Genomic DNA, 26,715 nt, shown 5'->3' with positions numbered 1-26,715 from the left:
CACAATGTTTTTGACATTCAAGTCAACTGTCATTAGGATGTGTACTAGAACATCCAGCTGTTGAAACAGGAATCCCAAAATACACAGGGAAAACAAAGAAATAAAGAGACTTAAAACCACACCTTAGCTCTGCCCACCACATCTTCACAAGTATTGCTCCCCCGGTGTCACAACACCTTGGCAGGAGCTTTTGGGCTGCAGCAAACCACGTCAGCTCACTGGTGAGGGCCTCCTGAGCTGCTCCCTGCCCTCCCTGCAGCACCTGTGCCCACACCTGGCTGCAGGCAGAGACCAAAGCACTGCCAGCCCAGGGCAGGAGCAGCACCCAGCCCTGTGCAGGCACCAGGGGCCTCAGATGTTCATGGCATCAGCCAGACACAGCCCACAGACATCTGGCACCTCCCTACAGCAGTGTCCTTCCAAGATAAAAAGCCTTACAAATTCAAATCAATATTTTCACTACTGCATTAAATTAGCACTTTTCTGTTTCACATCTAATCCCAGCTGCTTTCTGTCCACAAACTGACCTGCTCAGGGAAGTGATCTCAACACCATATGCCACTGCTCACCCAAGCCAAGCCAGCTCACTTGTTTGTCCTTGTCAACACCAGAAAGTTGCCATGGATTTGCCAGCAGCAAACTTCAAAACATATTTAATACAGTAGAACCTGACAGATTTTTGTGCTGGGGGAGCCTTCCTTGACAGTCATTCATCTCAGGAATTCAGAAGAGTGCTCTCTGGATCAGAGAATTATTGGTATCTTTGGGACTCTTGCCATAAAACAGCTTAGGGGAAGACAGTGAATCTTACTTCTTGTCTTCATTCAGCATTAATGTGCACAGTTGGTAAACCCAAAATTACACCACATATGTTTCCAGCTCTTTTAATTCCAACCATCTCACAAAAGTAATGAAGGGAGATCACTTCTATTTTACAAGACTTCATATTTCACTGCAGCAAGTCCATAAAAGCCCCAGACTTTTAAATACAAACTACTTAGACCCCACCTCATTTAAAATAAACCACAATGCCATTCAGTATGTACAAGCACTGCTTTTCTCTCAGAGAATGAACTTAGAAAAGCCAGAAGGGAACTCATTTTGGGAACAGAGATTACTCTGACTAGAAAAAAACAAAAGGCAATAAGAAACTGCCTATAGGCATTAAAATCTTCAAAATCAGTACAGTTTGAGAGACTTTATTAATCACAGAAACTCCACATGCCCAAAAACACACAATAAATTTTTCAAAAACCTTTACATTCAAGTGACAAGACACTTTGGATTAAGTCAGTCACTGTATCATTTCAACAATGCAAAAAGCATCGATAAAAAGAACAAAACTGCCTGAAAGACAACTCACAAGAGAAAAATTAAAAGGACAAAGGAGAAACATGAACAACTGTATGAAGTATATTAAGCATCTCTCTGTCAGATACACACAGTGGAACCAGCACATCCATAAACCCCAATGGTTTTCAACTCAATTTGCAGCAGCACAGTGGGGATTAAGGCAAGCACAAAGCACAGCTCAGAGAAACAAACCTATCCTCAAACATGAAGTTTAAGTAGCCCTCCATGCCTTTCAGAAGACTGCACATGGCCTAGAAATAGGGAATATTGACATTAAGGTAGTTTTCCTGGTACTGTCCTGTTGAAACTCTGCTCACTGCACAAGGAGAAGGGAAATTTGTGTCGGAACATTCTCTGATGAAGATGCAGAACCCAAATCTCAAACAAAGGACAGCAAATTATTAAAGTATGATGAACTCATTTGCAATTAATAGATAATATTGTCCTAAAAGCTCTGGTAAAAGTAAAGTAAGAGAGATAAAGCTACTAAAGTGTGAATGACTGTGAATTCTCAGAAAACATTCAAAAATCAGAGTGGTCAGCAAAAGATTACCAAAAGGCTCTTACTAAAACAAAGCAGAATGACAAGGCTGTGTCTGCCTTCTCAGCTTAAGACATCCAGGTTTTGTTCTGATGCCATCATCTCTGTAACATGAGATAAACAGAAGTACAAGGGAAGGCAGCCCTGTAGCAAGGGGATGAGCAGCTGAGAAATTGCTCATAGAAAGAGCAAACTTCAGGGATTAGAATCACTGCCCAGTGCCCAGCCAGCCCCAACAGGAACACCCAGCAGGGAGGGCAGAACCAGACACAGGTGAGCTCTGCCTTGGCTGCCTCACCCACAGGTGAGCAAAGCCCAGAGCCAACCTCCCAGAGAGCCCTGGCAGTCAGGGCTGGGGACTGGGACCCACACTGCCATCAGCTACCCTGAAAACCCCAAAAAGAGCCAGAATGCAAACCCCACACTGCCATCAGCTACCCTGAAAACCCCAAAAAGAGCCAGAATGCAAACCCCACACTGCCATCAGCTACCCTGAAAACCCCAAAAAGAGCCAGAATGCAAACCCCACACTGCCATCAGCTACCCTGAAAACCCCAAAAAGAGCTAGAATGCAAACCCCACACAGAGGGGCCATGCTCTTGTGAGAAATGAGGCTTTACACTGTGCAGATTTCACCTGTGTGAGCCAACCCTGACTCATCATTTATAGAGAATATAACAGCTGCACATTAGAAACAATATTCTCTTTTTTCTATTTCTACAAGCAAAATAGGGTGAATGTCCAAATTTAAAAACAATGTTTCAGTTGTTAAAACACATTGTAGCCCAGTATACAGCAACATATGGAAAAATACTAGGAATAATTTTATAGGATTTAAAAGACAGACATGCCATTCTAAAATGTGCCTGCAGTGACCTGTAAGGCAGCCTGACTCACCTTTCAAGAGCTGTGAAAAAGGAAAAGCAGAGAACTGGTTTCATGTCAAAACAGAATTTGCTAATATATAAATAAATAAATCACCTGACCTACAGAATCAACTGTACAGTAGCCTTCAAAGATGTGCTTTAACACTTCATATTAACTCAGCTAAAATACAGTCCAACTAACCACCATTGATGAAGTCGGAATACAGATTTAAATAAGAATCATGAAGTTCTGTAGCCTGACAAGTAACTTCTGTTGGTCAAGTCCTGTCTCAAGCGATTTAACATGACCTACAGTTAAAGCAACTACTTTGAAAAGATTGATCTACTTTTGTAGGAGAAAGTAAGACTGCCCCATATTATCATTCTCAAGCATTCATCATTCTCCTTCCCCTTCAGGGGTTCATTTTGTGGACTGAGGCATTATAGCACCACTACTGAAAAATCACAAAACAGTTATTTAAAACTCCAGTTACAAACATAAAAAGGATCCTTAACAAAAATTTCTGTGTTTACAGTTAGCTCTCTTCATTGGCTGCTAAAATATACAGAGCCTTGGATTTATTATTTCTGGGTCATTTTTCTCTTTAGTCTTAAATACAGATTAAATTAGCACTTCGAAGAAACAAAATCCAGAGAGACTTCTCATGAGTGGAAAATTTGCCATGCTTATGAGCTCAAAGGCAAAATTCATAGAGGGAGATATCTGTTCTTTTAATTTCATATGCTGGTAACACATGACAAAAACAAGTTCTCTACATCAAGAATTCTAAAGCTGTGGCTTTTTTAAATATAGTTACTTGTATACACCAGCAAAATGTAATAACCCATCCATGCAGCCACTGGCCATGGGCTCTGGCCCCCAGCAGGGGCTGCAGGAAGCCCTGGTGAGGATCTCATGCTAAACCCCAAACACCTCAGGGCTGCATATGATGCCCTCACTGACCTCACCAAGTGAGAGCTGCTGGCAAAGCTCGAGCCAACAAAATAAAACTCTTCTGCTCTTCTGTGTGGAAAATCCCAATTTCTGTTTCCTATGACTCATCTTTAAAACCAAAACCTCCAGTGCAAAATCAAATCACAGAAAGTAGAGGGAAATTATTACTGGAACAGCAAAATGTCACTTCCAGACATGTTGATACACCAACACCCAAGCATGGCCCATCGAAGCAGAGAGAGTATTTTTACAAACCCCAAAACCCCACAAAATAGCTTTCCACACTTTACATGGGGACCAGCACTGTCCTGGGGCAGCGGTCAACATCCTAAAAAGCAGTGGCAGTCACCAAAATTCTTTTTTATCAAAAGGAAAGCCTAAGCCATTGATCAAAGTATCCAAGTATGTAGGAAAACAAACTCTAAACCAGAAGAGGAGCTCCATGGGCAAGAGCTGCCCAAGAGCCAGAGCCCTCAGAAGGGCAGTCTGGAACTGATGTCAGCCACAAGGTTAGAAAAAGCAACCCTGTAAAAAGGGATGCTTTCCTACCATCATTTTAATCCTCTTCTCTTGAGTGTTACTTTTTCCCTTAGGCTTTCAATAAATAGGAAAGAAAACCCTAAAAACCAAAAGTATTTACTTCGTGGAAAAATTAATTTACATGCCTTTGATTACAGAGTAAAAAAAAAAATCATTGTCAAGCAAATTTTACAGAGTGTACACATGGCATCCTAACAGATAGCTTTTAAATTGCCTTGCCATTTGGCTTATTCAAGGAAACGCATGGACAGATTTTTGAAACCTCCTGAGGAGACCCACCTTGAGGCTTCTGCTGCCAGTCACAGATGTTTCTAATGTAATGAAAGGCCTGGGCTTGCCCAGTAATTGGGTTCTCAGGTACCAATCGTTGGAGAAAAAAGAAAGCTGCTCTTTAGGCCTACTTGTAAACTCCCATTCCTGAGCTAACCAATGCAATTAACATTGACAGGGTCCAAAATTCTGTCTTATCTCCTTCATTTGAGGCTTCAGGACCACAGCTGGATTCTGACACATCCTTTGGGTGCAGGTGCACTGCCATACTCTGTCCCTGAACTGCAAGAATTGCCCCCAGCCAGTGCATTTACCTTCCCTTTGCACTGCTCTAGGCAGTCAGAGCAAGAAGAAAGACCTCAGCCACTGCAACCCCTTCTTCTGGCAAAAAAAAATGAAGTATCCCTACATATATTCTCTATGTTTGTACTGAACAAAACTGCCCATTTTTAGTCAACAGCATTACAGGTAATATTTTCAGAGACAAAAATACACAGTCTAGCACAGGTCATTTTTCCATTCTGTAGTTTTTCTGACAAAGCGAAACACTGAAAAATTTAGATAAAAACAACATAATTACATTTTAGAACAGCCTTACTGACAAGTCTATCAAAACCAGCTCTGCTTTTGTCTCTAATGCTAAAGTTTTAAACTGTTTTACAACCATGACCATTTACATAAACAAAGAGGAGAAAAATAGAAACACATGTGGACTAATAAACACTATAAGAAAAATACTTCTCCACTCTTTTCTGTAGATCTGGCCCCAAATGTAAAACAAGAGAGAAACAAAGACAATTCCTAATAAAACTTTAATCTGCTAGTCATGGTTGGAAGTCAACCAGTTTTCCAGTCTAATGGGCTTCCCAAACAAAAATGTTCCATTGATATAATTATCCATTAGAGACATCAGAGTAGTCTTCTAGCCAGCAGTGGAACGTTTCTTCGTATTAGCTTTTAACACTGTCATTTTCCTATGCTATTTAAAAATTCAAACATGTACAAAATCCAGTGGCATTTGCCATTCAAGAGAGGTTCCCTCTATTGCTGATTGCTCCAGGTTTAACTCTGTACAATGCATTAAGAGCAAAACTGAATTTGAGGGCTCATCTGGCCCCAGCCTTTAGCTTCGAAGTCCAGGCCACACAATTACATTAAAGATGCCTAGAACTGTTAAGGTTTGTACGTTTTCAGCAAGTATAAACTCTTTGTTAAAAGTCTTCTATGTGCCTACTAGAAATGGTAACCAAACCTGACAAAACTATGAACAGGTATTAAAATATCCTAGTAATTTTTCAAATGTGTCTCAAATGCATTTCACCCATCATCCACCAGGAATGTTCAAAAAAAAGAAAAAAAAAAAAACTGTGGCATTATTTATGTCAATAAACACACAGAACTTGAAAACAGGACTTCCAGAAGCAAGTTCCCCTATTTTGGTGAAATTGCCAGGAAAGCAGCGAGCCCCATGGGCAGACAAAGCCCAACAGACCCTGGTCCTTGTGCTGCTCTTCAAGGAGGTAAAGAGCAGAACCAGGCAAGTGCCCCATTGCCCAAAATGCACAGGACAGAGGACCCTGGCAGGAAGGAGTGTGTCTCACAGGATCCAAGCACCACATCAGCCTGAAGAATGACTGTTCCAGTTTAGGAAGAGTCTCCAGCTGTGCAGCAATCTGCTTACACGTCTCCTTCTACCCAGGATACGGAGATGAAGAAGATGCAGCTGGCATTTGCTGCAGCCAGCCAAGGCAGCACACACGTGTGACAAACATAAACCAGCTGCTCCAGGAGCTGCCTGGCCTGGCCCTGGGACAGAGCTGAGGGCAGCTTCTGACCTGGATCCTGGCCAGCTGCTCCGTGTCCATCCACTGAAGCTGCCGGTGGGAGAGAACCCTTCAGGCTCTCAGAGCTCTTGAGGGAGACTTTGGGGGGAACTTTCTCCATGATTTACCCTGTGAGCTGAGCTGTTAGTATCCACACACAGCACCAGCCTTGTGGTGAAAACAGCACAGGAAAGCAGACTACAGAACTCAGAAACCTCAAGAGAAAAGAAAGGGACAAGAGCAACCAAACATCACAACAGGGGACAGTTTTCTGTCAGTCCTGGGTTCATGCCCACCTTACCAACACTGAAGATTCTGAAGTCCTACCCTGGTTGTTTTCCTGTTTTTTTCTCCTTGTGTCTGAACTCGAGATGTGACACCTACAAGCTCTGAAACAATTGCCTCAGGAGTCTGAGCAAAGACAGATTTACTAGGACTGCTCACACGACCACCCATCACCTCCATCTCATCACAGCTGAGGAAATCACAGCTCAAAAAGCAGTTCCAGGTCCTTCCCAGCACAGCACATTAAAGTAAACCAGCATCCTTTTCTGTTTGATGGGTGGCAAACTGCTGCAAGCAATTCCTGAATCCTCACAGCTGTAGCATGAGCCAGACTGTGACCTTGTCAGCCATCCCAGTGTGGGCTGTTTGTAATATTGAGTCAGAACCTACAGAAAAACAACTGAGTTTGGCCTTTACTACTCCCTTTGCTTCAGAGTCAGCCACAATTCACATCAAATGGCTTCAAATGCCACAGTTCCACATGTGGGTAAGAGGGATAAAATATCAAGCACTTAGAGGAGTTATGGTCTGCTCTAAAGCATTAGTTTGAAAATAGAAGATATGTACCACTTTTATAAGTATACATTTAGTGTTACTGTTTTGCTTTTATAAACAAATTTATCACAGAAAGGAACAAACATTTTCAACATTTCATGCTTAGAAAAGCAGAAGCATATTTTAAAATTACCAGCCCTCCTCCACAAAGCTGTGCACTGCTTGCTAACAGAGATTCACAATCTCACAACAGCATAAAACATTCATTTCCACTCCAAATGCTTCAGGAGGTACCTCCCTTCTAACAAAACAAAATAAATCAGTGGCTTTGGCATTTTCTCGAGTCTAAATGTATAAACACTCATTTTCACTCCATGAACATAAACCATAGTATCAATCATTTAGTTTGGAAAAGACCTCTTAAAACAACACCAACCATTAACCCAGCACACGGTGTTCACCACTAAACCATGACCCCAAGTGCCACATCTACATGTCTTTGAATTGCCTCCAGGGATGGTGGCTCCAACACCGCCCTGAGCAGCCTGTTCAATGCCACACCTCCCATCTGGTGAAGAATATCCAATATAAACCTCCCCCGGCACAACTTGAGACTATTTCCTCTTGTCCTATCACTTGTTACCTGGGAGAAGAGACTGATTCCCACCTTGTACAACCTCCTTTTGGGTAGTTGTAGAGAGTGATAAAATTCCCCTGAGCCCCCTTTTCTCCAGGCTAAACACTCCCAGCTCCCTCAGCCACTCCTGATCAGATTTGTGCTGCAAACCCTGCACCAGCTCCACTGGGGAATTGCTCCAGACCTCATAGTCTGTCTTTTCATGAGGGGCCTGTAGCAGGATGCTCTGCCTAAGTGGGGGTAAAAGAGCTCAAATTTCACCCTTTTTCAAAGGAGTTTTAAGTGCTGGATGGAGAAGGAGGAGTTCGTGCTAATTTTGGTATTGAAGAATGCTGCAACCAGCCAGCTCATCAATCCCAAAATTCAAATTCTGAGGATGTGAAGAAACAGTGTTTCCTGGCAGAAACAGGCACTGATGAGGCCGTGGCAAAGCTCCTGATAAAGAAAGCAACAAGTGATAGCACTGGTAACTCACCTGAATCTGCTGAGCTGCAGGCTGCCCAGCTGGCACAGCTGCACAAGGTGATCCAAGAGGGTTTTGGTTTTGCTATGAAGATGGACTTTGCTCCAAGTTTGGACTAATTGCTCTACATCCTGAAGCTAGTAAAAGCTAAAGTATCAGGCTATCTGAATGTCTTGGCTCCCAGTGGACTGCACTGCAGTTCCCATGATGTAAAGGTCTCTGTATTCTGCTATTGGCACTGAGCTTCACCTTGGCCGCCTGCTGCAGCTTCTGTGCTTTTCAAAGCACTTCTCCAACATCCTTATCTCTAGCAGAAATGGTATGTTCTAATTAAGCGGAAAATCATTTTATCTTTAGATGAAATGTGATTCACTCTCCTAAATGCCTACCTCCTCATCTCTAAATAAAACTCATTAATTTAACAATTCAGTTTCATGTTTCAGCTGCAGCTCCTCTAGGACCTTCACCCTATGCACAATTCATAACCAACATCAAGGGCAGAGCTATAACGAGCCTAAAGGGCAAAACAAGCTGCAATCAGACCCCTGGTTTGTGCCCAGAGGAGGTTGAAAAAGCAATTCAGAGCCACAGGTCCCTTTATTACATGCAGATGAGTTTAAGCACACTAAAGTAACAGCAGAAAACCACAAAGTTTCTTTCATTTTCTCTCTCTCCCTTTTTTTAAATTGTCTGTAATGTGCAAAAGACACAGTCTAATGTAATCTTGTGGGTTTTGGGGGTTTTTACACTATGCAGAAAAAAGCACACCCCAGAAGGACTGTGCTCAGTAAAACACAATGAAAGATGACAATAACAACAAACAATGTTATCCTATCCTATGGACTGTGCACCTCACTACATTGCTGTGCATTAATCAGTACAGACCCCATTATCACAAAATATGGCTTTACCCAGGAAATGTTCTCTCTGCTGCAGCAGGTGATAACCAGGCACAGGCACAGTGCTCACCTGGCACCTGCAGTGCCTTCAGCACCACCTCCTGCTCAGCCACCAGGATGCCAGGGCCCTCTGCACTGACCCACCTGAGCACAACACAATTTATCTGTTCTTGGTTCTTCTGATGAACCAATCCAGCTGCGTGAAGATTCTTGATGGGAGGGTACAAAGCAGGAGAAGTTCCAGCACTCAAACCTCTCACAGCAGTTTCCTAAACTCCATCTGGTCTGATGCAATGTAAAATAGGAATTGCATCAGTTTTCACTCCAATGTCTTTTGTCTACTTTCATGGAAGGATTAAATCACACCCAATTTCTTAACTGCACTACAAAATGCAGGGGTTTTTTTTAATAAAATAGCCTGATTTGAACTCTCTAGATTGTATAGATTTCTACACAAAACTGTTTCTTACCTTTTTGGAAAACAAACAAAAATCCTTACAAATAAACAAAAACACCCAAAATAAATGCCAAGTATTTCAATAAAGAAAGAATGCTTAAACAACCTGTAATCACGGCCATTTTTAAACACACCTACAGACCAACATAGGTGAAAAACAAAGCATGAGGACACTTACAGAATTGTAGACTGAGGCTCAGAAAGGCTAACAAGGCTGCCAAGGCCAGCAAGAACAGAAAACGGTTGCGGAAAAGCATTATTATTATTATTCACTCTGCTTGCTCTTCATGGCTTCATCTTCAGATATCTGTGGTTCCTGCAAACAACAAAACAGTGGCAAATATATATTTCAGATGTGGAAGCATCAGTTATCCTATAAAGGCAAGAACACAAGGCAATTCAAATTGGCAACAAGAAAATGGAGAAGTTGCCCTCACCCTAACAATAGGATTAACTGTATTTCCACAACAAAACTTTCAGGTACATAAAAAAGATTTCTATTTTCCATAAAATTAAGCTCACTCCTGCTAACACAGGGTTAATACATTCACAATGCCTAAGATAATGAAGACTAAGAAACACTGTCAATACCACTACACAATAAACAAAAAAGTAATAAAGCCTCAGTAGTTGTTACTCATTGCAAAAATACAAATACAAAAAACCCAAGCCCTCTCCTGAAAACATCCAAACATTCTTTTCCTTGCAAAATGACATTCTGAAGAGTACAGAATTTGTTCAAGTGCCCTGTTTTCACAGATGTATGTTCTCCTGTGGAAAACTGCTCTATATAAGGGATGAGAGGGGGTTGCTCTCCCCCCTTACATGCCTTTTTTTCTTTTTTAAACAACCAGCTGCTCTTATGTGAAAGAGATGCCTCCTCCTAGCACTGACAGTGTGTTGCAGGAAATTGGTCAGTCTTGAAAGAAATCTTCTGAGATTCCCAGATCCTTTGAACTGAGTTCTGTTTATGACAGAACATTCAAACCTGTTGACAGAAAGTAACTTTTTTTCCCCTCCACCATCTCTTTTTACCCCAGAACTTATTTCCTCACAGAAAGAGGCCTCTCTTTATTTTTCCTGCTTTTGAGAATGACAATTCTTATGTACACATGTAATTAACACATATTTGCTTACCAAAACTCTTCTGGACTCCAAAAACTAACCATCTTAGCAAGATTTTAATCTCTGAGTACTGATAAAACAACCTCAAAATTCTGATATTTTCTACACCACTCCCTTCCCACCCCCCCCCCCCCCCCCCAATTAATTTCATTACTAGTATTTGAAAACGTCTCAGGAATCATTGAACTTATTTTATCCACTGGAGTTGGTCTCAAAAAGAGTTGTGTGATTACATTAAGTGAAATCCATTATACACATACATTTTGCAGGACTGAGGTCTTTCCATCTTATTTTACTTGAACAACTACCTTTACAGCTTTTGGAAACTGTGGAAAAATGGAAAGATCTGGAGATTTTGAGAAGCAAGAAACCAGAGTCATTACAGTATTTTTCCCAAAGGCTAACAGCACCAAAAATGGCATGTGCAAGAAGTAATAAAAATAAAGTAAAAAGAGAGGGAGGGGGAAAGTTGGAAGGAACAATTTTTAACAGTTCTCAATTTCAAAAAATCATAGCTCATCCTGGAACACCCTAGTGAAGGGCAGGCAGAAGCAAAACTGAACTACACACTGCAGTTTAACAAAGCTGTGAAGGATAGAAGGTAAAAGGATTAGTGTATGTGAAACACCAGGAGAGAATAAAGCAGTGCAACCAAACAGATGGGACAACAGAAGGAACCACAGGAAAAAGCAAAAAATAGACTTAGCAGGAAGGAGAAGGTAAAATATTTAAAAAGCTCTCAGGAACAAGAGGTCTTGTGCACAGTCTACACAGATTAATACTGTTGTTGCACAAAATAAAGCTGCCAAAAAGAGAAAAAATTAAAGACTGAAAAATAGGAGATCTTACTCACTTCATATTAAGCAAAATGTTTTTGTGAGTAAGCTTAATGAGATGTAAGCCTTAATTGCAAATCAGATGCTTTAAAACATTGCGTGTGAAAGGCATCATTTAAGAAATTACAAAGTGGAAAGATTTTTCTTTTGAATACACTTCGGCTTGCTAACAAATTAAACATCACTCTGTTGCAACTCATGAGGCATAGGAACAGCTCCTGCTGGGAAGCTGTTAATTAAAAGCCTTTCAACACAATTTGCCATCAGCTCCTCCGTGGCAAGAAGCTGCAGAGAAGCAGGTGAAGGTGTGTGAGACAGTCCTGGAGCCTCTGCTCCTCCGGGCTGGCACACGAGGAGCTCCAGGGCAGAGCTGCCTTGGCAGTACAATGAGCATTGTGAGCACTCACTGAAGTGAGCACTGGTAAACTAAAAAACATAAAACAAAGCCTGGAGGGGGGAGAAATAAAAGCAAACCAACCTTAGCTTCCCCCAGAACTATTCTGACACGCAGATGAACCAAAACAACCCACAGAGCAGAACACCTCTGGGGTGTCCAGCACAAACTGTCACAGAGCACTGCAGAGCATCCCCTGCTAACCTGCCATCCAGGCACTGCTGATCTGGATCTGTTACCCAGAGTGCAGGTCCTGGCCCAGCCTCAACATCTCCACACCATGAGGGGATGACTCCATCAACGGCAAAGGGCAATCCCACCAGCAGCTGCTGCAGGAACCTGGTTTGGAACCAAGGAAGCCCCCGCTGCTTTTAGAGGGCAGAGAGCACCACAGCAAGGTGCAACTCGGTGCCAGGAGCAGCAGCTTCTGACACGTGCCCAAAATGCAGTGATTGATGCCCATCTCTGAGGTTTAGATTGGATATTAGGAAAAATTTCTTCACAGGCTGCCCAGGGCAGTGGTGGAGGCACCATCCCTGGAGGGATTTAACAGCCCTGTGGATGTGGTGCTCAGGGACAGGGCTTGGCCATGGGTTTGGCAGTGCTCAGGAACTGGTTGGACTTGACCTTTTCCAACCTAAACAATGCCACAATTCTGTTTTTGTGAATGCAGTACTTGAAAAAGATGACCTTTACAACGCCAAATATTTCAGTGACACTAATTTTAAATGGAAAATACTTCAACGGTTTAGAAAATGATAAGGATAGTCATTAATAAAGCATCCTACATTAAAATACAGGTCAGTAAAAGACTTCTCAGACACCTTTTGCAGCATACCTGCCCATATAACTATCCAAAAATGTAACACAATCCAGAATCAACTCATCAAAACATGCCAGAATGACCCCCAACATTTAAAGCACCCTCCGTACTCACCTAATATCACACAAGTTCTGGTGTCAGGTGTTACTGCATGCTCACACAAAGGTAAAAACAGCCTTGTGACTGAAGCCAGGCCAGGGAGTCAGGAAAAATTAGTAACTGCCTAGAAATGCTGGGAGGGAGGCAGCCAGCCTGGAGGCCAGGCGAGGCAGCTGGAGCAGAGCAGCTGCAGCTCTAACCCACATTCTGCTCAGCACTGGAGGGCACTGCCAGCCAGGGCATCACACAGAACCTCCCCTGGCAGCACCAGCAACTCAGCAAACCAGAGAAGAGGCATTTCTTGACTGCCCACACTTCTTTTGTTTAAGTCAGGCCCTGAAAATAACTGTACATCAATGTTTTCAAAGCACTTGTGAGATTGTATGAGACACTAAACCAGCACAGCCAAACTCCTGTGCCAATTGACTGATGCTGTTACATCCTCTAAATCACCAGCATCATCTATAATACAAACCTACTCTCCAGCATGAAGCATAAGCACAGAATCATACTGACTCACCATGACAGTTTAAATGAATTTACTTGATTAAAACAGCATGTCTCCATAAATAATCAATAGTACTCCTCAAAGTCTGCCTCAACAAAATTACTGTATTTATCTGGTGTGCTGCATCAAAATGACATTGTCTACTGAAACATAAAAGAGCAAAAGTGGTCACAATGAAAAAAACCAGCAAAGACAAATGGAGACTTTGCCCCAAAAGGATGGCAGTGCTCAGTCTGTACAGACTGTGTGCCACAGACAGAGAAAAGTGTATTCTGGAGCAAACTTATGGAGTGCAGGAGGGAGAACAAAAAGCCCATAGGCAACATAAGGTTGAGTTTGAGTAACATTCATAGATAGTTTCAGAAAAGGTCACAGAGTAACAGAGGTACCCACCCATTAGTCTAGTATCTCTACACAGCATAAGAGATTTTAACTATCATTCCCTTTTTATGTATCTTTTGCTTGTACCAGATGGTGACAGTTCCTGATACAGTTATAACAAAAAGTTCTGCCTTGACTTTCACTTTAACTCGTGATGTTCCACCAGTCACTCCCCAGCCATTGGGCAGCAGCAGCCTACCAGGCACATTTTTCATCTACTCACAAGTCCAGCCCCCAGACAACTTCAGACAGTGAGCTCATACACTTGAATTAGCAAGTACAGAAAATAGTTGTGTCAGCAAATGGCACAAGTCAAACCTTTCCTTTGGCACTTCAAGCAATTTGCATTTTTTTCCTGCAGGAATGCAAAATAGTGGCTGGGATCTTCTGGTCGTGACCAAATGGACCAGTGCTATAATGATCTGTGGCAAGAACCAGAACAGAGTGGAAATGGGAACAGGCAGCAGAACCAATTCCCTGGTCAGCATGACCTGCTTGGTTACTGATGCTTGTAATTGTCACAGTGAGGAAACCCTCACAAAACCCCTGCAGTCACTGTAGCAGCAGCAATTTAAATTGGACATATGATCCCTGCAACACTGAGGGTGCATTCTGCACAGCATCACAGAGCAACACAGCACCTGTGATACTGTTCAGCACAATTCTCCATTTTCCCATTGAAAAAAACAAGAAACATACTCTTTTTATTAATAGCATTTAAGAAAAATAGGTGACAACACTTTGTGCAAATAAATGCATTTCTAAAAAGAGTAAAACTGGCTCATCATTGAAAATATTAAATACAACCTGCTCAGTAGTGTTATTGGTGTTAGCTCACCCACCCCATGAGTTAAACTGGAAGTCAGTAACCACAGGACATGCAAAACTCAACTGAAAGTACAAACAGGTCAACAGCCTCATGAAACAAAAACAAACAAAAAACCACACATACAAAAAAAAAAACCCCAACACCTAAATGAAGATAAAGTAAGCCCTGATAAAAAGGCAATCTGTACCACTCCACAAGTAAAGCATGGAAACAGCAAGAAGCAGTGCCTGTCCAATAGAGCATGGCTATATGTTAATATGTAAAAACTAACAGTCACTTATAAGATAATTTTATTTTTTAGTTACTTAACATTTTACCAACAGGTATCTGATTTTAAAAGAAAAACAGCTAAGATGCTGAAGTTTAATACATATTTTAGCATATTAAAATGTCCACATCCAAATTTTTATTGTCTTCTTCCTTAGCTAGCTCTAAATCCCCATACTGGCCCAGCAAGTCCTGCAAAGTGCAAAGCTACTGCAGTGGCCCAGCAGTACTGCCCAGTCTTTCAAGTGAGCAGCAGGAGCTCCCACTTCACACAAGCCAAGGGATCAAACAGATCTTACTTGAACAATTCTGCCCCTCTGTACAGCACTCACCTTCCCTGTGCAGCAGATTTACCCCTGAATTTCATAAACCTGCCGAGTGCTGAGCACACAGAAGTGATGAAGGGACCACCAGCCAGGCTGAACTTTGACACCCCTCAAAGATAATCCACTACTCTCAAAATACAAGGTTCTCTTGACTCCAAAATCTGAGCTTTTAAACCTCACAGTGCACAAGCAGACGAACTGCTGAACATTTTAAACATCTTTTTTTTCTAAGTAGCTTTCAAGTTTGAGCAGGAGTCTAGTATTTTACACTGGAAATGCTGGAAAAGCCACCTCCAGCTTACATCCTTCAGAGGGCTGGTTCCTTTTGCCAGCTCTGTCCTACTCAGTCACCATTAGGAGCTGCCTTCTCTCAGGTACCAGATGCCAAGAGATGTGAGCAGAAAAAGTGCTTGCACAGTTCAGGTTTGCATTTGTTTTTGCCAGTCTAAGTCCTTTAGAATGTATTTGTTTTATTGAAGCAGTCTGTGAATCTCCTGTAACTGGCCAATAAACACAGTCACACAGAGACACCTATGTTCAAGCTTTGTGCATTAATGTTATAGTTAATGCAGTGTAACATTAAAACACTACAACTCTTCTTTATGAGTTTCATAGCATTGGAAGTTGACTTATTCTGCAGCCAGAAATCTCTGAGTTTCTGGAATTTTCTTACATCTATTTTCTGATTAAATGATGCCTACATTATCTTGAACAAACATAACCAAGTTAAAAAAAAAAAAAAAAAAAAAAAAAGGCATGGGAACTGTTAAAAAAGCACGCAAAGATTAAGTGTTGGATTTTAATTTTTTTTTTTTCACCCCTGCACAGCAAACCATTTAGATGTGTCATCTTACCTCCCTGTACTCTGACCACTAATCATCTTGCAAAGAAACACTTCTAAACTCAAATGCTTCTAAAAACTCAGACAATTACTTTTGGAAAAAATACCATAAACTTGAACAGCAACACAGGGGTTTTTTAATAAGACCAAGCACAATAATTTCTGACATGAAGTCACTAAATGGGATCATTATTGCACTTTCTATATAATCAATGGTTCCTAGAACTATTAATAAGAAAAATATAAGTAAATACATGAACTAATTTAGAGATTAAAATCATAATTTCAAAATATAAGGTACTAGAAATATCTGATTATTTGGGGATGAAGTCATTGCCCTAGAACACTATTTTCCTTCTCCATGCTCTGCTATTCCTAGAATTATCAGTATATGTGAGAGAAGTTCACAACAGTTGCAATTCAAATACTATTTCCACATCCTGCACTTCCTTTCATTAAAAAAAAAATAAATAAAACCACTATAAATTCAGTCTCCTTTTCTCCCAGAACACTTTCCCTTTAGAGTCTCAGCTTGGAGACAGCTTGCTGCCTTCGTGCCCAGGCTCTGGCAGCACCCTGACAGCAAAGGCATTTCTGCTCCTACCAGCTTCACTGGCCTATTTAGCCAGAACACCCAGTGCTCCATCAGCCAGGACACAGGGATGACATAGCCCTGCCCAGAGGAACTTAACAGAAGTCTAAATTAGCTCTGACAGTAAACAAAGGGAAAAGCAGGGCTGTACATAGAAACTATTATGGAATGTTTCAGGGCTGCACATAGAAACAATTACGGAATGTTTATTCCAAGCTGTCTGCAGACCCCTTTATGCTCTCCTTTCTCACAGATTTAGACATCTGTTTAGACCAGAGGACAAACCAATGGTCAGCAGCAAAATTCATGCTTGCCAGCTCACACATCCTCTCCCTTTTGATTCATACTTTTATCCACTGATGCTGTGTATCACTTCACTCTGGAGAACTCTAGGTAGGAACCTCCGTGCCTGAGCTCTGCCCCACAGCATGGAAAACACAGAGGAAAGCTCCACAGAGCACCCACAGGAGCCTGTGAGCTCCTCCAGCAGAGGTGCCTGTTTGGCACAGCCAACTCTGCTCTAAGGGCTCCGAGTGCAGCACAGCCCCAGAAGATGGATGTGGGTTTGAATCTGAAGCTGCATTTTGGACAGAACAAGACACAGCGTGGACTGCTTCCCTCAAACCACAGAGAAGCTTCACTGCTGTGCTACAGTCTACCGATAAAATCCAATCTATAATAAAATCTGTCAAATTACAAAGCTCCCAAGAGAGTTCAAATAACAATGGATCACAAGCCATTCCCCTGTTTAAAAGTCAGACCTCGTGGCATGCCCAAATCTTAAGCATTGAGGAGACCAATGCAGTCCCTTTGCTAGCTTACAACCTTTTCTCTTATTTTCATATCCTTTTATGAACTGTTGAAAGTCCCCATGCTTTGGCCTTTGGTTTTCCAGCTATGACTTTATAGGTCTCACATGGTTTTCTCATTTGAACAGCAAATGTATGAGATCATGAAATATTTCCAGGAGCAGCTGTCCTTAACTTTGGTTTCTTTTGGTCCACGTAAACCCTTAGCTTAAGAGATTCTTCAGTTCAGACAAACTTTTCAGTAAGTGTTTTGATCTGGCTTTGATTACCTCTTTTTGGTTGGAAATAAGATCAATGTTCTACACTACTGTGTAGAAATCTTAAAAAACTGAAGTCAATACCAACCCATCAGTCCAGCACATCACTTTGGAGGCTCTGCTTGAACCAAATTTTAATATCCAGGAAAATCTGTCACAAGCCCAACTCTCTGTTATCCACTTCAGGAATGTCCCCATATTCCTACTCCTTTTTCTATGCAATAATAAGTGATACAAGACTCTGAACTGCAGAGAAAGTAAAAACAAAACAAAAGGAAATTCTTTTACTTCCTTAAAGGAAACTGAACAACTCTATTTTAACAGTATTATGAAACTTGAAGGAAACTTTACGATTTTGATGGCTCCAGGCCAGAACTGAATATTAACTGGCAGCAAAACCATTCTAGAACATAGAGATAATTAAATAATTCTTTAAAAACAGCACCAGAATGTAATTACTTTAAACTTACAATTTTAAAACCATATACCATATGCTCATAACTATAAGCATAGATGCTAATCACCCCCAGATCACAGCCAGTGGCTGATCTGATAACACCACAGCTCCAAAAAGCACACAAAGGCAAAGCAGTTAACATGCTTGAATCATTAAGTGATTTTTGGGGCTTGTTTTTAAGTTAAGGTTTTATTTTTTACAGTTTTAATTGTTTGAACAACTCAATCTCCTATTATAACACTCCCTTGTGCATGTTCCCTTTGAGCAGGAATCTGCCTCCCTCTGCCCCAGTGTCAGGGGTTGTGTCCTGAGGCAAACACCTTCTTCTGGCACTAACTTTGAAAGCAAACATTGCAGGGATGCACTCAAAGATAGTTGTGATCAACCACAGAAGACAAGCTGAATAAACAGATCAGTGAAGAAAGCTCATAAACACAGAAAAATGCTTATTTTCCCACACTGAGTCAAATTTATCCCAAGTAATATTCAAGATAATGTTACTATTAAGGACAGTATTTCTCACTGCTTGTCAGCTCTTCCACTCAGGTTAGATTTGGATTTCAGAATGTGATCTGAATTCCCAAATCTGTACTTCTTTTAATTCCAGATGACCTTTACTAGGTCAGTTTATACCCCAGCTCACACATACATTTTCTCCTGGTGGAATTTACAGACTCCCAGTCCTCAGGGGCTCACACAGGTTGATTTGCTCACAGTATCCAAACTGAGTGGATTTGGGGAGCCTTTATCTCTTCAGCCCACTCTCCATCCTGTCTTGTGTCCCATCTTCACCTGGTCCTTCATCCCTCACCCTCTGGAACACTGCCAGAATTTGAACCCAGTGCCCCAGCCATTCCCCCACACTATCAGGGGGAAATGCACCACTCACCACTCTCACCCTAAAATCACCATTTTGCATCTGGTGATTTGGCCACTACTGAGAGCTTTCCAGGCAGTAAAACACCATTTTACTAAATTAGCTTAATTATGGATATGAAAAATAGCAGCGCAACAACCTGGTAAGTGTTGCAAGAGGGATGGAAGGGATAACATTGATTTTTTACCCATCACATTTCTACTCTATCCTATTCTTGTGTTCAAGCTATATTTTGACCCGCATCCCAGAAGATTTTTCTTCTGCCTATAGCCCTGCATGAGATCTGTTCCATCCTATTTTTATATGTCAGGTCACCCAAAACTTCCATATTCAAACACTTCCATAAAATCTCAAGGATTCAAAATTACAGGGCAGATACTCGCTTCTGTTCCAAATGGAAAACTTGTGCTTCTCCACACATTCTACTATTACCCATTGCAACTCATACTGGAGAGGGAAAAAAAAGATCAAACATACTTTATTCAGCAGTTTTGTCATCTTCCTGCAATCTAACCCCAGAATGGTGATTACACAGATGCATTAGCACACAGTCAGCATTTTCTGCTGCCCTTCCCTCCCCACAACATTCTGCACAGCTGCCAACTTGCCTGGCTGCTTGAGAGCTGAATGGGGAATAACACAGGCAACATACTGGGAAAACTGCCACGCTGCTGGCAAAAGGGCATGCTTGGCTCTTCCTGGATCCTCATGGCAGCAGCACAAATTAACCACTAGGAACACATCATCTACAAAGAGAGACAGCTGAACACACAGGTGCAGGCAGGAGAGTTACTGCTTCAAAAGGAAAAATAAAAATAGCTTTAGGTAAACAGTGCTGGCATTAAACATCATGTCCCAGCATTTCCTTGGAAAGGCCCTTTGGCTACAGTTCTTTTGTTTGGTTTTGTTGCTTTAGTTGTTTAGCTGGTTTTACACCTTATCAGCTCACAGAAGCTCCCCATGAAGGTACCAGAGAGAGAAACACAAGGCTGCGTTCAGACTCGGGAGCAATCAACAAACCAACATCACAACCACAGATGAAGGAAGGAGAATAAAGCATGAGAAACACAGGGCAAAGTGCAAGAACCAGTGCCAGCATCACTCTGTCCTTTTAACAATGATTAACCACTGGGGGTACCAGCTGTCTGTCTGCAGGGTCCCCACCAGCCACTGCCAGCATCAGCAAGGCACAGCACAGCACCCTGCACTACACAGGGAACTGGGACATTTATTATTGCACACGCTGACACACAGCTGTGGTGGCTGTGCTTTTATTTTCACAAGGGAAACCATGAATGTGATAATTTTGGGGAGAAACTGACTTCATTCTTGGTTTATGCTAAAGTTTCGGGTGGCTGTAGAAAGTATGAATGGATCAGCTGAAAAACAGCCACTGATGAGCATTTCCAGACAGCCGTTCTGGAAGTGTTCACCATGTGGCACAAACAAGCCTAATTATTTCAGCTTCCAAAAATCAGTTACTTTTAAGAAATATGCCAGCTGTCTAGCTTTTCAAAACCCAGTTTACTTCTCTAATCAATATGAAATAGCCTGCCAATCATGCTCTGAATCCTCTGCCTGTCATCAGAACCACTTAGTGCCTAATCACACACTTACCATCTACCTTTGTAGCTCTGCTGGCAAATGTTTCTATTATCAGCTTGCACAATGCAAAAAAAATGCTCCTTCTTGCTGCTTAGGATGAACCATTACATTGATGATTCAGGCATTATCTGTTTTTTCAAAAAAAAATGTAAATGCCATTTGTCACAGTACACCTTCCCACTCTTATATTTATTCACTGAACAAGAAAATGCCTCACCCAGCTGTAATCAGAGAACGTCTAATATTTTCAAGACAAACAAGAACATGAATTCTGAAATCTAATCTAAACCAAATGGCACAAAACAAGCTATGTGCTCCTATATTGAGTAAGTCAAGACTCATGTATCCTCCCCTACAAATTTAAGAAAAAAAAATTTTCCAAATTCTTCTGCCCTAAAGAGGGAGCAAAGCTAAATGCTTGCTTCAGGGAACTCACTTTGGGATTCATCAAAGTGCAGCCTGATTTTAACAGAATATGAAGTATGCCACAGTCTGTACAGCATTCCTAGTATCGTCCTGGAAAACTGCTACAGAAACCTTCAGTCATCATCATCCTTTCCACAGCTTTATGATCAACTGTTTCCATTCTGTTTCTGTGTAACTTATGCCATACACTGACCTGCATTTCCATTCCCTGTTACGGAAAGCATTTTCAAAAGCACGTAAAAGAAAATAAGAAAATCTGCATTTTGAAGCACCATGTTTTATCAGTACTGCAGTATTTTAATACATTAAAATTACCATGACACTCAAAACCATGCAAGTAAAAATCTTGCATCAAATCTACATTTAAGTCTCCTCCCAAATATTTAACATTTCCTTCCTTTTTGCTGCAAAATTTAAAGGGTTTTTTAAATATAATTTACCACCCAAGCCAGAGTTTTTTTTAATATACCCTTCTGAATGTGATTCAAAGCTCACTTTACTGCCTCCCTCTCCCAGGGAATCAAGATTAAATGCTATGTTCAAACACTCCCTGAATGTGATGCACAGCTGGGACAGTTGTGACCCAAACTACTCAGTGGTCCAACATTTGGACCACTGAGGTTGTTTTTAAGCAGCTCTTTTCTCACCCTTAGGCTGCTGTTTGTGTGTGCTGCCCCAGTGCCTGTCAGGCTGCCACAATTTCTTTCCCTTCATGTTATTGGTAACTATCTACCAGTAACTCCCAAATCTTTCCTGCATTCCCTATAGCAAACCCCATCTTGTTTAGTCTTCTCCTTCACCAAATTATTCTCTTAACACCCAAAGCAATAGCTGTGCATTTTGTGCACACTCCCAAGTTCCTTGAGAGAGCGCCTTCATCCTTTGGGGAGAGGCAAGCTTGAAGACTCCACCCTCTTGAACAATTAAATAAAGACTCCACCTCCTCTGTAGCAGCCATCATAAACCAAAAATCTAAATCATAAAGCATATGTTAGTAGGTGGCTTAACATTTAATTCCTATGCTCATGTGATGTATGCTTGTGAGCAACACATATCTCACAGTGGTTTTCCACTTAATTAATTGCCAACATGCTATTATTTTATCTTTTGCCAACATGAAAAAGATAAAATTGTGGAGAGACGACAAGAATATGCAACTAGAACTGACCATAAATCCAGATAAAAGCCATACTTAAAACCACATGAATCCACCATTCATTTCTTGGGCAATAACATGCAGATACACTTAAGATACAAAGCCTTTATATGTAAAAGAATTTTTTTCTTTTTAATATTTGCAACTTCATCAGAAAAAGCATCAAAAATAATCTAAAGTCTAGTTTCAAAGGTCTCCTATGAGATTGTGAAAATAAGAAAAGACATATATAAGAAACCTCACAGGACACCTTAGGTTTCTTTTGTCTAGAGAGGTTATGGTAAGGGTGTAAAAATACACACCCCCTTGTAAAAACACTGGAGGAAGCACACTTCATGGGAGACAGTGATTTTGCACACTGTGAAGCATTGCTTTTTGTGTTTCTTCACTCCAAGATGCCCACCTCTAAAACAAGACCAAAAAAAAAGGCTCAGAAGACAAAAGAAAGCTGTTAGAGAAAATGAAGTTCCCAATCAGTAAAATTAAACCACTTAAGTTAAAGGCTGCAGCCTAACCTGAGGCACACCTCTACACAGGTACAGACACAGCCTCAGTTACACCAAAGCCATTTTACAGTTCTGTTGTTGTCAGACCTTCCCTATGACACCTCTGTCCCTCAAGGCTTCCTTTGCCCCAGAACAGGGAGCTTGTTCAGTATGGTCTGAATCTTATAAAAAAGCAGTATTTCAGCACTACTGAGTTTACATAACATAATCAAGATACTACAATTAAAAGCCATTAAAGAAAGAGCACCATATGTGCTTTAACCATGTGCACTACTTGTAGTTACCTTTTTGAGAAGATTAAAATTAAGCAGCTTTTGCTTTTCATCTCACTCGCACCCTCCCACTACAAATTCTGTCTGAGCTAATCCTCCTTCTAGAGACGTCAAAACAGGGCATAAGTATTACAGCTACTTACTGCCAAAATGTGCTGGTTTAATATCCCATTACTATTGTAATACTAGCACAATAACTTATTATATGTGACAGCTTTTGCAGTTAGTCAAAGATAGAGCCACTTATTCAGTATTGGTTTTTTCATCACATAAAAATACCTTCGTAAAATTTGTAGAAGAGAAAATTTAAGATCTGCAGTTAGGTGTTCATCTGAGACTATGATGCCAGACAAAATAAAAGACTTGTAAAGTCATTACACATGCTTTTCCCACCCAGTAATTTCAAAGACTTTACATAAAGTGATCGGTCTAGAAATTCAGGTTACAGTGTTTACAAATGCATTGTTTACTCCTTACTTCCTGGCATTTTAAAACACACTTTCACAGAGTTTACAGTTGTGTCTTGTTTTTTTTTTTTAAAGGGCCGGCCACACTCTGCACGAAAGCCAAGACAATGTCCACCTCAGAACACACTTCTAATGAGAAGCCCACGCTTGTCAAAACGTTCAGGTTCATTTTTTCGGGAACTCGCAGCACAGAAATACAAGAAGAAGTCCGTTCGAGGCCCTAGAAATAGCTGGGTTAAGTACGTGCGCTGAAAATGATGCTGTGGGACACGCTAAAGACAAGAGGCATCAGGAAACAGGTGGATTCACGAAGTTACTCCACTCCGGCCACAGCGTTCCGCCAACAATGGATGGCGAGTCCCGGCGGCCGGAGCAGCCCCGCTCCAAACCCGCTCCAGCCCCGCTGCTCTCGCTGCCGGCCGAGGCGGGCACACGCGAGCCAGGCTCTGCACGCGGGGACTCGCAGGGGGACGAGCCCTGCCAGCCCCTGCCCTGCACGCCGGCACACTCGGCCGGCACACTCGGCCGGCACACGGTCGCAGCGGGTCTCGCACAGCCGGGTCCGGGCCGCGCTCCCGCCCGGGCAGGGCAGCAGGGCTGACCCGCCCCGAGGCCCCGCGGACGGGCCGCCGGCCGAGCCCCCGCCCGCCAGGCCGGGCCGGCCGCGGAGCGCTCCCGCGGCGCTCCCGCCGCCCCTCTCGGAGCCGGGCGCGGGCCGCACCCCCGCCGACCCCGGGCGTCGGCAGCGACCGCCCGCCTGCTCCGAGCCCTACCGGGGGAGCGGAGCACCGCGGACACGGCCGCGCCGTACCGGGGCACCAGGCACAGCGCTCCCCAGGCGGTGTCCCAGCCGCCCCTTACCTGCGTCTCCGCGCTCGACGCCGCCTCCCGGGCCCGGAGCTGGAGCCGCCGCAGCCGCCGGAGCCGCCACGCCACGGCCGCGGCTCCGCGCCCGCCGAGCGCCCGGCCCACCCTGGCGCCGCCCCCCGGCCACGCCGCCCGCCCGCGCCCCCTGCCGGCCGCGCCGCCCCGCCACCGCCCGGGGCTCCGCACGGGCCGGTCCCGCCGCCCTGTGACGGGGCGCCCGCTGCCGCCCGCCAAGGAGCCGGGACGTGTCAGCCCTCTGAATCTCCTTCCTTCACAGCCACAGCTGCGGAGAGCACCGAGAGGCTCCGGGGCCAGCAGCGGGCACCCAGCCCGAGCTCCCCATGCCCCAGCGCTGGTTTTCAACTTCCCGCTGCTTTCAGCTTGCGGCGCTGGAGAGGATGGCTGTCAGCTCCCGGAGGCGCGGCACGACCACGTCCCGCAGCTGGGCGAGCTGGGCACTGCCGCTGACGCCGCTGGCACGTTCTTCTGCTATCTGACTCACCGGGAGTACGGCTGGAAGCTGTCACGGCCCTTTGGAAGAAATGCCACAGATTTCAGTACAAAGATATAACACTTCTCCTGTGCAGCTGATAAAAGTGAATTCATTCCATAACTTGCACGGTACTCACCAGGATTTGCTCCAAACAAAGCAGTTCCCAGCTAACCAGCCTGTCCCCTCACAGGAGCCAATTCTGCTCCACTAGCGGGAGTGTCTGTTCAATCCTGCAAGCTGATTACCTTTCAAATACACCAATTTTTCATGTATCCCTAAAGCAGACCCTAAAATCAATTCTGCAGATTTAGAGAATGCCCTAATACCCTTTACACACCTACTCTGGCATGTGGATGCACAGCCTATGGGAATGATAGGTGATCAACAGTGATAGGAAAGATGTGTGCTAATGTCTATACAGACAATTAGATGGGGAAAGGTATGGTTGTTAACGTCTTTGGAATGGGTCTTAATGTCTCTGCCAACTTCAAAAAGCAGGTTCCTTGACGGAACAGCAGACAGCTTAACTCCTGGAACAGACAAAGGGTCTGCACAAGGCTGAAGTTTGGGGTAAAATGCCAGCTTTAAGGGGGGACTATGTGGAAGGTGGTTCGGGAAGGCTGTACCTTGCCAGCAGCTCAGCCGATGGGGAAGGGAAGAGAGACATGTGCGGCCAGGAGTTCAGGATAAAAGAGAGGCTGCACCCTCGAAAACCCCGAGAGAGAAACTGCACGGAGGGGTGCCCCAGTGGATTCTCCTCTATTCGAATAAAGACTCCTCTGTCTCCTTTATGGACACTGCCTTTTCATAGAGTGATTTTCTGTAAAAAGCTATGTACTGTCACTAAAAATGTGGCACCAGCGTCTTTAGTTGCAGTAAGGAGGCACCTCGAAGAATGTCTGTGGTGTTCACATGCCCATGGTTCCACTTGCAGTTCTGGATACTTCTGCCAGCTTCCAACTGTGCTGTCACACTGCTCCGCCAGATCAGCAGACACATTCATCTCTGTGGCCTCTGCTCTTGGGTCACAGTGACTGGTGATCACAGCCCTGCCAACAGCAGCATGGAGTCAAGTTTTCTTTCTTTGATGTTGCACATCCACAGAGCCAACATGTCCAGGAAAAATATTGAGCATGGTTTCCTGGCTAAACTTGTACTTTTGTATGACTGGTATGATTTCACCTTGAAATGTGCTGAGGTTCTCCAACTTTCTATTTTCTGATAAAAAGTAGGAATTAATCAAGAAACTGCAGAGCAGTGTGGGAAGGGGTTGTTCAGCTGCAGATCAGAAGAATGGAGCCTTTACCCACTGCTGCTTTCCAAAAGCTATCCCCAGAGCTGCTCAGCAGCCTGCAAACCACTGCTGTACATCAAATGAAGGCACAGCTGTTCTTCCCTGCTACCAGCATCACATCAGATTAGAGCTAATTGATTGCTGGTTTATTTTGTATAAAACCAGTGTCAACCATCTGAAAAAGAATGGCTCTAGAGGAGTGGAAGACAAATTGTGGGCTCCTAGATGTGGATGGTGAGCTCTGACTGGAATTTACCAGATAGCAAAATGCCCAACCTTTGCACAAAGAAATCTGACACCCTACCAGAAAGCAGAAGACATACCTTACAGAACATTTGCCTCTGTATGGAAACAGTGATTTGCCATGATGGCAAATGTTTGCCAGGGCAGTGGCATTTCCACATCCCTCCAGAAAAAAGTGCAGTTCAAAAAGGATTTAGGATTCAGAAACTGTCAATCTGTTCTCCATGGAATAAAAGGATTTAATTTTCTTCACAGGATGTTTTTGCTCTGGAAATTAAAATAGCTAGCTTATACACACAAAAGAAATCAACTTCTTTAGAGATATTCATTATGATATTTCTAAAATAAATTACCGTGTACTCCGAAGTTGTTAATATCCTG

General features: G+C 42.9%; 1 protein-coding gene across 4 annotated transcripts in view; it reads right to left on the bottom strand.

Annotated features, from left to right (window-relative positions):
• The window catches only part of PXYLP1 (2-phosphoxylose phosphatase 1), a 65,873-nt gene that overhangs the window by 23,648 nt on the left and 15,510 nt on the right, over window positions 1–26,715 (bottom strand). For 2 of the 4 annotated variants that reach the window (XM_021553704.2, XM_021553706.2), the window contains exons 1-2: window positions 24,299–24,402; window positions 9,763–9,900 (exon numbers count right to left, since the gene is read on the bottom strand). In XM_021553704.2, coding sequence (XP_021409379.1) covers window positions 9,763–9,841 — 79 coding nt within the window. In that variant the 5' untranslated portion in view covers window positions 9,842–9,900; window positions 24,299–24,402. Of the gene's footprint in view, window positions 1–8,240; window positions 9,715–9,762; window positions 9,901–24,298; window positions 24,403–26,715 lie in introns of those variants that run through there. The other 2 variants (XM_021553705.2, XM_021553709.2) reach the window with 2 other exon arrangements.

Source organism: Lonchura striata, chromosome 10, assembly GCF_046129695.1.
Source record: "Lonchura striata isolate bLonStr1 chromosome 10, bLonStr1.mat, whole genome shotgun sequence".
NCBI classification, from domain to species: Eukaryota; Metazoa; Chordata; class Aves; order Passeriformes; family Estrildidae; genus Lonchura; species Lonchura striata.
The sequence above is the reverse complement of the archived record's forward strand: the minus strand, read 5'-3'. Positions and strand labels throughout refer to the sequence as shown.